This window comes from Zalophus californianus, chromosome 9 (genome assembly GCF_009762305.2).
Source record: "Zalophus californianus isolate mZalCal1 chromosome 9, mZalCal1.pri.v2, whole genome shotgun sequence".
NCBI classification, from domain to species: Eukaryota; Metazoa; Chordata; class Mammalia; order Carnivora; family Otariidae; genus Zalophus; species Zalophus californianus.
The window spans coordinates 97,739,624-97,753,564 of NC_045603.1; the positions used below are offsets into that span (position 1 = coordinate 97,739,624).

General features: G+C 43.1%; 1 protein-coding gene across 4 annotated transcripts in view; it reads right to left on the reverse strand.

The window, feature by feature from the left end:
• LOC113922148 (antigen WC1.1-like) overlaps positions 1–10,665 on the reverse strand; it is a 46,589-nt gene extending 35,924 nt beyond the window's left edge. For 2 of the 4 annotated variants that reach the window (XM_027594023.1, XM_027594020.1), the window contains exon 1: positions 5,817–5,937. In XM_027594023.1, the coding sequence (XP_027449824.1) occupies positions 5,817–5,892 (76 nt within the window). In that variant the 5' untranslated portion in view covers positions 5,893–5,937. Of the gene's footprint in view, positions 1–4,588; positions 4,690–5,816; positions 5,938–10,552 lie in introns of those variants that run through there. The other 2 variants (XM_035729284.1, XM_035729285.1) reach the window with 2 other exon arrangements.
• Positions 10,666–13,941: the final 3,276 nt, after the last annotated feature.

Below are 13,941 nucleotides of genomic sequence, written 5' to 3' on the forward strand. Positions count from 1 at the left end.
CCCGAACATGGGAGCAGCCAATTATATAAGGCAATTAATAACAAAAGCAAAGAAACACATTGACAACAATACAATAATAGTGGGGGACTTTAACACCCCCCTCACTGAAATGAACAGATCATCTAAGCAAAAGATCAACAAGGAAGTAAAGACTTTAAATGATACACTGGACCAAAAGGATTTCACAGATATATTCAGAACATTCCATCCCAAAGCAACGGAATACACATTCTTCTCTAGTGCCCATGGAACATTCTCCAGAATTGATCACATCCTAGGTCACAAATCAAGTCGCAGCTGGTACCAAAAGATTGGGATCATTCGCTGCATATTTTCAGACCACAATACTTTGAAACTAGAACTCAATCACAAGAGGAAAGTCGGAAAGAACTCAAATACTTGGAGGCTAAAGAACAACCTACTAAAGAATGAATGGGTCAACCGGGAAATTAAAGAAGAATTACAGAAATTCATGGAAACAAATGAAAATGAAAACACAACTGTCCAAAATCCTTGGGATGCAGCAAAGGCAGTACTAAGAGGAAAGTGTATAGCAATACAAGCCTTTCTCAAGAAACAAGAGAGGTCTCAAATACACAACCTAATCCTACACCTAAAGGAGCTGGAGAGAGAACAGCAAATAAAGCCTAAACCCAGCAGGAGAAGAGAAATAATAAAGATCAGAGCAGAAATCAATGAACTAGAAACCAAAAGAACAGTAGAACAGATCAATGAAACTAGGAGCTGGTTCTTTGAAAGAATTAATAAGATTGATAAGCCCCTGGCCAGACTCATCAAAAAGAAAAGAGAAATGACCCAAATCAACAAAATCATGAATGAAAGAGGAGAGACCACAACCAACACCAAAGAAATACAAAGAATTATAAGAACATATTATGAACAACTATATGCCAGCAAATTAGATAACCTGGAAGAAATGGATGCATTCCTAGAGCTGTATCAACTACCAAAATTGAACCAGGAAGAAATAGAAAACCTGAACAGACCTATAACCCCTAAGGAAATGGAAGCAGTCATCAAAAATCTCCCAACAAACAAGAGCCCAGGGCCAGATGGCCTCCCAGGGGAATTCTATCAAACATTTAAAGGAGAATTAATACCTATTCTCCTGAAACTGTTCCAAAAAAATAGAAATGGAAGGAAAACTTCCAAACTCATTTTATGAGGCCACCATTACCTTGATCCGCAAATCAGACAAAGACCCCATCAAAAAGGAGAATTACAGACCAATATCCTTGATGAACGTGGATGCAAAAATTCTCACCAAAATACTAGCCAATATGATCCAACAGTACATTAAAAGGATTATGCACCATGACCAAGTGGGATTTATCCCTGGGCTGCAAGGTGGGTTCAACATCCACAAATCAATCAACGTGATACAATATAGTAACAAAAGAAAGACCAAGAATCATATGATCTTCTCAATAGATGCAGAGAAAGCATTTGACAAAGTACAGCATCCTTTCTTGATCAAAACTCTTCAGAGTATAGGGATAGAGGGTACCTACCTCAATATCATAAAAGCCATCTATGAAAAACCCACAGCAAATATCATTCTCAATGGGGACAAACTGAGAGCTTTCCCCCTAAGGTCAGGAACACGGCAGGGATGTCCACTATCACCACTGCTATTCAACATAGTATTAGAAGTCCTAGCCACAGCAATCAGACAACAAAAAGAAACCAAAGGCATCAAAATCAGCAAGGAGGAAGTCAAACTCTCACTCTTTGCAGATGATATGATACTTTATGCGGAAAATCCAAAAGACTCTACCCCAAAACTGTTAGAACTCATACAAGAATTCAGTAAAGTGGCAGGTATAAAATCAATGCAAAGAAATCAGTGGCATTCCTATACACCAACAACAAGACAGAAGAAAGAGAAGTTAAGGAGTCGATCCCATTTACAATTGCACCCCAAACCATAAGATACCTAGGAATAAATCTAACCAAAGAGGCAAAGAATCTGTACTCAGAAAACTATAAGATACTCATGAAAGAAATTGAGGAAGACACAAAGAAATGGAAAAACATTCCATGCTCATGGATTGGGAGAACCAACATTGTGAAGATGTCAATGCTACCTAGAGCAATCTATACATTCAATGCAATCCCCATCAAAATACCATCCACTTTTTTCAAAGAAATGGAACAAATAATCCTAAAATTTGTATGGAACCAGAAGAGACCCCGAATAGCCAGAAGAATCTTGAAAAAGAAAAGCAAACCTGGCGGGATCACAATTCCGGACTTCCAGCTCTATTACAAAGCTGTCATCATCAAGACAGTATGGTACTGGCACAAAAACAGACACATAGATCAATGGAACAGAATAGAGAGCCCAGAAATGGACCCTCAACTCTATGGTCAACTCATCTTTGACAAAGCAGGAAAGAATGTCCAATGGAAAAAAGACAGTCTCTTCAACAAATGGTGGTGGGAAAATTGGATAGCCACATGCAGAAGAATGAAACTGGACCATTTCCTTACACCACACACAAAAATAGACTCCAAATGGTTGAAAGACCTAAACGCGAGACAGGAGTCCATCAAAATCCTAAAGGAGAACACAGGCAGCGACCTCTTCGACCTCAGCCACAGCAACTTCTTCCTAGAAACATCGCCAAAGGCAAGGGAAGCAAGGGCAAAAATGAACTATTGGGATTTCATCAAGATAAAAAGCTTTTGCACAGCAAAAGAAACAGTCCACAAAACCAAAAGGCAACCGACAGAATGGGAGAAAATATTTGCAAATGACATATCGGATAAAGGGCTAGTATCCAAAATCTATAAAGAACTTATCAAACTCAACACCCAAAGAACAAATAATCCAATCAAGAAATGGGCAGAAGACATGAACAGACATTTTTGCAAAGAAGACGTCCAAATGGCCAACAGACACGTGAAAAAGTGCTCAACATCGCTCGGCATCAGGGAAATCCAAATCAAAACCTCAATGAGATACCACCTCACACCAGTCAGAATGGCTAAAATTAAGAAGTCAGGAAACGACAGATGTTGGCGGGGATGCGGAGAAAGGGGAACCCTCCTACACTGTTGGTGGGAATGCAAGCTGGTGCAACCACTCTGGAAAACAGTATGGAGGTTCCTCAAAAAGTTGAAAATAGAGCTACCATACGATCCAGCAATTGCACTACTGCGTATTTACCACAAAGATACAAATGTAGGGATCCGAAGGGGTACGTGCACCCCAATGTTTATAGCAGCAATGTCCACAATAGCCAAACTGTGGAGAGAGCCAAGATGTCCATCGACAGACGAATGGCTAAAGAAGAGGTGGTATATATACACAATGGAATATTATGCAGCCATCAAAAGGAATGAGATCTTGCCATTTGCAACGACGTGGATGGAACTGGAGGGTGTTATGCTGAGTGAAATAAGTCAATCAGAGAAAGACATGTTAAATATGACCTCACTGATATGAGGAATTCTTAATCTCAGGAAACTGAGGGTTGCCGGAGTGGTGGGGGGTGGGAGGGAGAGGGTGGCTGGGTGATAGACATTGGGGAGGGTATGTGCTATGGTGAGTGCTGTGAATTGTGCAAGACTGTTGAATCACAGATCTGTACCTCTGAAACAAATAATGCAATATATGTTAAGAAAAAAGAAGAAGAAGCTAGCAGGAGAGGAAGAATGAAGGGGAGGAATCGGAGGGGGAGATGAACCATGAGAGACTACGGACTCTGAGAAACAAACTGAGGGTTCTAGAGGGGAGGGGGTGGGGGGATGGGTTAGCCTGGTGATGGGTATTAAAGAGAGCACGTTCTGCGTGGAGCACTGGGTGTTATGCACAAACAATGAATCATGGAACACTACATCAAAAACTAATGATGTAATGTATGATGATTAATATAACATAATAAAATTAAAAAAAAGAAAAACAATCATGAAGTGATTTACATTTAAATGCAAGGAATTTCATAACAACATGTTTCATGAAAGCCAAAACATTGAAAACAACTAAATAACCAAAGCGGGTGATTAGGTGATTATATTGCATTTCAGTCGTATAATGAAATAATTGGAAGCAACTAAAATTTTCCATAATACCCTTATAATAGTCCATATTTTTGTCATACTACCATAAAACATTTTAGTGTGTAAAATAAGAATAACAAGATGTCCAAAATATATTGTTAATTTTTAAAAAGTTTACAAAATAATAAATACTGAATCGTACAGTCTTTGAGGGTCTATGTTTCTGTGTATAATGGCATAAACTGTGTTTCAAAGGATAATCTTTTGCCAATGTCCATCATGCATTTCACAGTGGAGACTCCTGAAATGTGTGCCCAATTCAGAAATCATGAAATGCTTTGAAAGGCCAGGACTATTGTTTTACAAAGAGCAAGGCCAATATTGTATGAAATAGAATAAATTTTTAGTAGGATAACACTGAACGGTGTTGGTTCTGGGAACATAAAAAGAATGCTTGCTTTGGTGAAATGTTCTTGCGACCTAAGTTACTACTGAAGAAATTCCCTTTAGTTTTCCTAGTAAGCAGAGGGGGCCTTATATGAGAACACTCATTGTCTCTCACCTTCATGGGACCGAAACTTCTATCTGCACCTCAGTCATCAAGACTCTTCACTAGCATCTGGCCAACACCCATGGAGCAGAAACTTGGAGGGATGGGGTTTCCTGAGGAGAATCATGGAAGGACAGACACTGAGCTCTAGGAGGAAGACAATGAGCACTGACAGCACTCAAAGCTGTAAGCAGTCTCAGCCTGGACTGGCACCCAAATCTGAAAGAGCTGCCTCCTCTAGGCTGAAGGTAAGGGTTTTTGCAGCCTATCCCCGATGGATGCAGTCCTCTGAGTCCAAGGCTCAGTGGAAATCAACTTTCAGAGAGGGATAGAAGAATGCAGGAGAGAGAAAATGTACCCTCCAGAATTCAGAAAGGACCAGCCCAGGATCCCGGTAAGTCAGGAAATGATTCACAAGGACTGGGGCAGGGACTCAGGAGACTTAATATAACTCTGCTGTGCATCAGTTAATCTCTATTAACAAGGGGCCTCCTGTCATGGCTGCAGGTGCCTCTGATCTACAACAGGCACTTGGTAGGAATAGGCGAGGCCCAGAGGCAAAGCCTCTCCCAGAACCCAGTGCGGGGCAAACACCACAGTCAAGCAGAGAGAAGGCTGTCGGACTGAAGGAGAGGAGCCTGAGAGGAGAGGCAGGTGTGAGATTATCTACGATCTGGTAACATACGGGACATGGCACTCCCAACACTGTGGGCACCGTGTGCTTCACAGAGCAACCGACTCAGTCACTTCTCAGCAGCCCTGTTCCTCCCGCACAGACAGCCCTCACATGCTCCTCATACCCCCCTCATACTCACTCTACACGCACACACACAAGCACATAGCCTACAGTCACATAAACATATAAAACATGGAAACCCTGAGGGATGGTCATCTGCAAAGCAGACAATTGCAGTGTGCAAGGAATAGCCCAGGGACACAGCTGAGGTCAATCGCTGGTCCTTCCCACACACAGGGAGCCACCGGGACTAACCAAACACTCCCTGAAAACAAGGAAGACTTTGAATCGGACTGTCACTGACCCATCTCAGTCTGGGTTCAATATCATTTCTCTGCAAAATCTGCCACTATGACCAGTTGACACCCCAGAGGAGAAGACCCAGTATTCACAGTCAGTGTGGTTCTTTTTTGGTCAAAAACACACGGTTTACACTGAGGCTTTGGCTCCCTGTCTCCAGAAAACTTTCCCTTCACCCCTTACTGTTGATCCCAGGAAACTCACTTTGAGCTGCCACCATGGTGCTAAGGAGGAAACAGAGTCCCTGAAGAGAGAGATTCAAAGTCATCCTGACTCCCATGTCTTCAAGGTCACAGTCCCTGCTGCAAAATAACCCTGCAAGGAGGTATCAGGACACCAGCAAAGGTCTACAGTAATGGGAGGGGAGAATATATAACATATCCTCTGACATCCTCCCTACTGAGAGCCAATAGAGACACACTTTACCATCTAAGATGTGATCGGAGACTTCATCTGCCACTTTGTGAAGCTCAAACACCAATTAGATTCTGAATCTCAAAAAATCTCCTTATATGAACAACATGGCCTTTTGACATCATGTTTCCTTAGGTCTCTGAGAACCAGGACTGCATCATGGGGGCTGAAGTAGAAAAGTTACATCAAAAAGCATGAGTGGCTTTCTCTCCCCTGGCAGCTGGTGGCAGACTGAGATCTTTGAGGGTCAGGGCGCCGCGATCAGTCACCATTTGGCCCGGGAGAGGAAGTTTTTGGAGCAATTGAGCATTGTTCTTCCCTGTGACTTAGCTCATGGCTGCAACAGAGAACCACAAGGAGGTTTGAAGTACAAGAATAATTATCAGATAAGCCAGCAGAAAATGAGGACCAGCAGCATAGGAATTCACAGGTGAATGTGGAGGGGTGAGGTGGGAATCAAGTGGAGCAGATGTGATTATTGGTCTTTCTTCCCTTCTCAGAACGATCTGGAGACTGGCGACCTGGAGCACAGAGGGGTTCATAATAACAAGGAGCTTTGATAGAATCTAACTTTTCCCCTTCAGGGATCTTTCTTAACCTTTAAAACCACTCTATCCTGCCTACACATGTCAGCTGGGGCTAAACTCTCCTTTACCAGGATGAGAAGGGGCTATAATCTACAGGGTATTTACAGACCTGAATGTCTAGAGAGCCGGGCTGGTGCCCAGGGCTCAGAGCCCATGGCCTCTCTGTCCCCTGCAACCCCTTCCTCATTCCAAACCAGTCCTTGGGCATCCCTCACTTCCCATCTGCTCTAGCCAAATGACTGATTCACTTGCACCAGTTTTCTTCCAGCATTCCCAGCCCCAACCCCCGCACCCCCCCCGCCCTGCCCCGCCACCACCACCACAACCCTTTTGGAATCTCTCTAAATTCCTAGTTTGGTGTAGCGTGAAGTTGAACCCTGAATCCATCTTATCTTGCTATCCCTAATACACATATTCACTCTTTTCATTTTTAATGGTTTTACTGTTAGTCACACCAGAAAAAGAAACAAGGGGAGACAGAACCAACAAGCACTCAGAAGGTATGAGTGCTCACTGAGGTAAAAATTTGTGAGTTACTGGGCATCGCACATAACACACCATCAGCTAACATTTATTAACATCCTCTCTACATCATCACATATAAACACTGTGCCACAGGCTCGAAATAAAACAATGAGCAGGACAGACACTATCCCTGTGCTCATGGGGTTCACAGTCTAGCTCGTGGTTGAAGATGTTAAACAGACTAAGCATGTATGGAATTGTTTCACAATAGATATGAAAAATCTATTATGAAAAAATCCTGTGAGTAATGAGAGGTTACAACATGGAGGCTGTCGGGGAAGCCAACTCTCGCCAGGGGAAGCTTCTCTTTGGAAGGGATATTTCAGCTGATACAAATGAAGGAGTTGGAGTTTGCCTTGAAAGTCAAGTCCCTCAACTCAAGCCTCATCACCCCTCCCTAGACCCTGCCATTGCTGGTAACCACTCCCTTCCAGATTCAAAATGTTTGCATACTGAAATTCTGTTCTTCTAGTTCTTGGTCTTAGTTCAACCACACCTGTCCTTCACCTCAACCCCTCTCCTCCCTTGAATCTCTTGCTCTACTTGAGATAAAATGAACTAAGAGTTGGAGAAAGAATTAAAAATTAGATCACCAAGAGGTGTATTTGAATTGACTGGGGCATAAAGATGTAAAGCCAGGCCCTAGGGGTCTCAGAGTTTGAAAGAACTAACCTGATATTATTGAATTTGTGGGGAACGGTGAACCAGAGCAAGAGGGACAGTGACACTACCGTTTTCTTCAAATGTGTAAAATGCCACAAGTAGCGAGGCTACTTAACTGGCCCTGTTATGTTCATGTTTTTACTGTGAAACATGACTTCCCATAGAGCAATGCTTTGGTGCAGTTACAGGAGTGAAGAATCAGGAAGCTCCAGCCAGTAGGAGCCTAAAGTTTGGGAGAAAAACATGAAACTCCCAGGTTGAGGCAGAAACTACTACAGAGGACAAAGACAGCTGTAAAATCTGTACAGTCTCTCTAGAATGAAAAAATAGATAACCAATGGGAATCTGTCTGATGGAAGGAGAATTGCAAACTAGTCTCTACAACGTGCAGATTCACAGCAGAATGAACTCAGTCAAGCTGACCTACTGATATTACTTATTGTCAATAGGTACCACTCCTAAGAGTATCCATGCCTTCATCCACCTGGCAGGCATCAAAGCAAAAGAAAAGGAAGCTTCCGATCAAGCAGTGTTTCAAATTCACTGCTTCTCTTCCCTTCGGCATTATTTGATGTTATTTCAAAATCACACAGAATCTTTGCACCCCAGCCAACATGCTGACAACTCCACCCTCTTGCTCCAGCTCACACTCCATTGATAATTTTGTCCTCCCTGTCACCCACAGAGTATGAGTGGCACCCTAATACTGTACCGACTCTGTTCAAAGAGTCCTCTTATCAGACCCAAGGTTCATCAGCTCAGTACCCCCGACACAAGCAGCTCTGAACCTCAGACCCACTGCTGGTTCTTTCACGTGTCAGTATCTGGCGGTGAACGCAGGGGTCAGCCTACATCCTCTGGGATTAAACAGTTACTTCCTGTACCACCAGTTCTAGCTGGATCCCTCCTCGACACTCCACTGCTCCCCACAGCTGCCTCCCAATCCTTCCTAATTGGTGTTAACCGCTATTAATCCAGAAGCCTCTGAAGCCACTGAGCCAGGCCTGCAGGGCCTCATGGTCAAGCCTGGATCAAAGGCAGAAAGACCCATGGGCAGTCAGGCAGCAGTCTAGCCTTTCCTCTCCTGCTGGCCCACAGAGTTAGGGTGGGCCCTAACACCTTCACTTCCACTGAGCATAGAAAGTCCCATTTACTCACTTCCATGTTCAACCATTTTTCCTTGGCAGCCATTTTCTCCACACTCAATCAGGAGAGGAATATAGTAAGGCTACAACATCAGGTTTAATGGTAAACGTGAAACTTCTCAGGACTTTGTAAATATCCCTGTTCAGGGTCAGGTCACATCTTAGATGGGATATAGATGGTCCACACGGCCCTCAGAACATTCTGCTCCTTACCCACTTCTGTCGAGTAGATGGCACTGGATTAGGCGCATTTCCCATTTGGTTCTTGAGGGGATTGAGTTCTAGAACAGGAGCAGAGAGGCCCTGAGCTGAGAGGAAACGATTCTGGTCTTGGGGACAAGAGGGATGAATAAGCACTGGTGCTGCTAACACTTGTAGTGAAGGGAGAAGATAATGTATTAAATCATTGTCTGATTACTTCTCTCAGTGAAATAGAAGACAAAACTACTAGAAGGAAGGAGGTGGTTTGTAAAAGGTTTAGAGAGAGAAGCAAGTTTTCAATTGCACCTGATGAGAGAATTGCATTATTATTAAATTGCATTATTTCATTTACCTGTTAGAACACTGAGCTTCCAGAGTTAGAAACCCAGAAACCCACCTGTTGACAAAACAAATACAAAATTTATTGAAAAAGGCCTGAAGCAGTTCATTAAGCTATTGAACCAAAGGAAGAACTTCTGGGTATGGAAGCTGGGACCAGCCACTGCCTGGAGTCTCGGCATTGACCTCTCAGCTGTCCTGTTCTTGCCTGGTTCCATTCTTTTCTACTGCAGACCAACTCTATCCCATTCTTACCCCAAGAGGCAAAAGGGTCTCTCCTTCTAGCTGCAGTTTGACAAACCCAAAAGAGGACACTGGATGGCCTGGCTTAGTCTTACGCCCAACCCTGGACCAGAAGCTATGTTCAAAAGCATGAGCTATTCTCTCTGGCTTAGCCTGCATCAGGTGTTCAGGGTTTGGAGTGCATTTCCAAAAGTTAAGACGAGTAAGAAAAGACAAGGGGATGGATAGAGGCATGCTATGCACAATAAAATGCCAAAGTTCCTCTTTTAGGTTCTTGGACTCAATTCTAACAGGGGGTTGTGGAGGGGAGGGCTTCCCACATAACACCAAGCAATTCTCCAACGCAAGCAGGGTGTCTAAGAATTCAACTCAATTCTGACACTATCTACCCAGAGAGAGCATCAGATTCCACAGGTTAAGTAAGGGTTCAGTCCTACAAGACTGTCCCCGCCACCCCCGCCACACACACACACACACACACACAACACTCAGGTGCCGGTCCCAAGCCCAGGATGTTACCTGTGCTCCTGACAGACCGGCTACAGATGGGAGGTTTACAGGACCTCCTCCCCAAGTTTGTTTAATTTGCTAGAGCAGCTCACAGAACTCAGAGAAACATTTCACTTACTAGATCAGTTTATAACAAAAGGATACAACTCAGGAACAGCCAGGTGGAAGAGAGGCATGGGGCAAGGTATGGGGGAGGGATGCAGAGCTTCCAGGCCTTCTCCAGATAGGCCACTCTCCATGTGTTCACCAGCCCAGAAGCTCTCTGAACCCCCAGTCCTTTTGAGTTTGTAAAACTAATAAAAGGAAAACTTACTAAAATGCCCTTGGGAGATGCAGCAGGGTGAGCTTTCATGCCCTACCACTAGTAGTCAACTGTAGACCCAAAAAGAAGAACAGAACTTCCACTTGGATATTACTTTACTATCCCAACAGGAAGAAGGAAAGTTTCCTCCTCCCCCAGCAACAGCCCAGCCAATGAGAGACAGTCACAGTTCAGCCAATGAAAAGCCACTATACTTAGGACCCCCAGTTTACTTCCAATGGACCTTTTGTTAATAACACCCTCCCAACATCCCACTTTCCTCTGTAAAAGAGCATTCCTCTTCTTTGTTTGGCAAACTTGCCTATGGTTTTGCCTTAGATTCCTTGTCCCAGATTACAATTCACTGTTACTCCTGAATAAACCATCTATTGCTAGTAAAATAACTGGAAGTTTTGTTTCTTTAAGGTTAACAGGTTCTATGGAGACTTCATTACATAGTCATGATTGATTATATCATTGGCCATTGGTGATTGATTCAACCTCCAGCTCCTCTCCTTCCCAGATGTCAGGGGATGGAACTGAAAGTTCCAACCTTCTAAACACAACGGTTGTTTCCACTGGAAACCAGCTCCCATCCTTAGGTGCTCTTCCAAACTCACCTCATTAACATAACAAAAGATGCCTTTATCACTTTATATCGCTTATCCCAAGGGCTGTGGGAGCTGTGAGCCTGAAACTGTAGATGAAAAACAAATAAATATGAAAACTATATATTTTGTCATCTGAATGATGAAATATGTATATCTTATAAGTCAGAAACCTAATGAAATAAATCAGTTACCTAATGGAAATGTTGAAGGAATCCTGGTAAAGACCATGTCATTAAGAAAGATTAGTCAACCATGGAACATAAATGGAATATTGAGCAAACACAACTGATGAAGAAATGAAATTTTTTTTACTTGACTCGTTTCTTAAAATTAATTCAGAAGGAAAGTTTTCCCAGCCCCCATGGCCAATCCCAGGACTTCTCACTACTAAATAATGGACAGTCCAAGGTCACTTTAAGTCACAAAACACAGGCTCAGTGCAGTAATTGGAACGTATGCAGGCATAACTACCCTTAGACTCAGTCCAGAGGATCTTGCACTTTGTAGGACACTGCTCTGGCTGTCCCCTAGCCAGCCCCTTTCTGCAGGGAGGAATGTCCAGGGGCTAAGCGAATATCCCCACCAAGACAGAGTCCATGTCATCCCCTACTAGACCACCTCTGGTTTCTCAGAACCAGGAATTCCCTGCATCAACCTCTTCCCAACACATCCTCCCAAGAGTGGACAAAGAGTAAGCAGCCCCGGCCCTGAGAAGGCCTGGTGTTTGCAGTGGAAGTAGGGGAGCAGTTTAGACCAGGGCTCCTCAAAATATGGTCCATCCATAGGCTTTATCAGTATCACCTGGGAGTTGGTTAGAAATGAAAATTCACAGGCCACACCCAGACCTACTAAATCAGAATCTGGTTGTCACAAACTTTCCAGGTTATTCTTATGCACGTCGAGATTTGAGAAGCCCCAGGTTATATGGAGCAAGACATACAGGCTGGACTGAACATACTTGCTCACAAGCCAGGCCCCTTGCTGTGTGGACATGTGGGAATTAGAAGAGCAGGAAGACAGACCTCAGGCTGGCTCTCCGCACAAGGCCATGTTCTAAACCTAGCTTTCCAGCCTCAGGTTTCTCTGAGGGGATAGGAAATCCCAGTACATTTTGGGCAAAAGATGCCTGCCCTGGACTGAGGAAAAATATCTAGCTTCAGCACTGAGGCACAAATGGTGTCCAAATCCTCCTTCAAAAAATCCTCCTCTCTTGACACTATGATCTCTTTCATATCCATAATCTACTTAATGGGGCCAAATGCCATGGAACCAAATCTAATATATTACCTTTGCAAATTCTGTATTTAGCTGTCTGACTTCAGAATTTCAGATCTATCACATTTTGATGTCTTGGTGGCAATTTCAGTTTTAACCTTCTACTCCAGAAGCATAAAAGAGCTGTCAAAAACAAAGAGTGGCTATGCCTATGCAGGGTTTATTGAGGCCAGAGGATGCCTTTACTGGCCAATATGATGGTCTGGTCTCCTGAAAGGCATCTGACACCATCTTGTTGGAATGGAAGTGCCACCCATCTTTGTTGAAAAGATGGGTTTGTCAGCTTGCAGAGCTTGAGGCCATTAAACCTTCTGACTAAATATCTACCTTCCCCTGTTCATTAACCAGGTTTTTCAATCTTCTCATACCGACCCCTCTCCCACGCCGGGGTTACAGTCAGAAGATGCTTTGGCCCTAGTCAGGTAACATCAGGCCAATCTGACAGTTGCATTTCCCAGTGTAAATTAATACAAATGGTATTCTGGCTTAAATTTAAATTGTTTTCTGAAAACTCACAGGCAGTAGACATGTAACAGTTAGCTCTCTGAATGGTAATAATTTATCAATAATTATCAGCAAGGAAAAAGAAGAAAAGAACAGGATAAGGAGGAAGGTGGAAAAGAAAATTCCACATATTCATTTTCATCTAATTAATGTTATCATAAAAATCTTTTCACACAAAGTTGTCCACATCCCAGGCTATTTACCTGTAATAATACCCAGAAATGGAATTATTATTATTATTATATTTGTAGAAAAGCAATTTATTATTAGTTAAGTGACAAAAATATTGTTTCTTACCATATTGCCATTGCAGTACCTGGAAATCCTTCCATTCTCCTCTAAATCACCCAACCTTCTTGAAGGAGGAGAAAGAAAAAGATAAATTTATCTCCTTCATCCCACTCCACGTCTCAGTCACTATCTCTTCTAAGAGTGGCTGGAATGGGGAGTATTTCAGGCACAAGAAATGTATTGATGACTCTACCCACCCCAAGCCCCAAGGCTCACTGCCCGCCCTCCCTACAGCTAGCCATGAAGTCTTTACATAGCCTTCGTTGGGTTCTAGGCTTCTGAGTTGCAAATACTTAAATGATTAATTTTTACAAAGAAATGTTCAAGTCAAACTGTAATCTACCCCCAGTATCAGTGTGCCTGTCCAACATGTGAGATCAGCTTCTGCGCAGGTGCCCAGGTTCCTGGTTGCAGGTGTGCTAGTTACAGGATCGCCACAAGATGGCAGAGCTGGGAATGACAAGTTCCTGGAAGCAGAGGGAGCCAAGTCAAATGTCATTGCTTCCTTTTCAAAAAGATCACAATATCTATTTCATATTCAAATGTCCTAGAATGGTCTAACGACTGAGATTTCAAAGTTCCGTTGTTTGAACTCTGAAAGGAATTAACGAAGATAGAAACATAGACACTAAAGAAATGGATTAGTTATTTGGTATGATTGATGCTGGTGATAATGGTGATAGATAGATGATTGATAGATAAATAGATACCTACCTACCT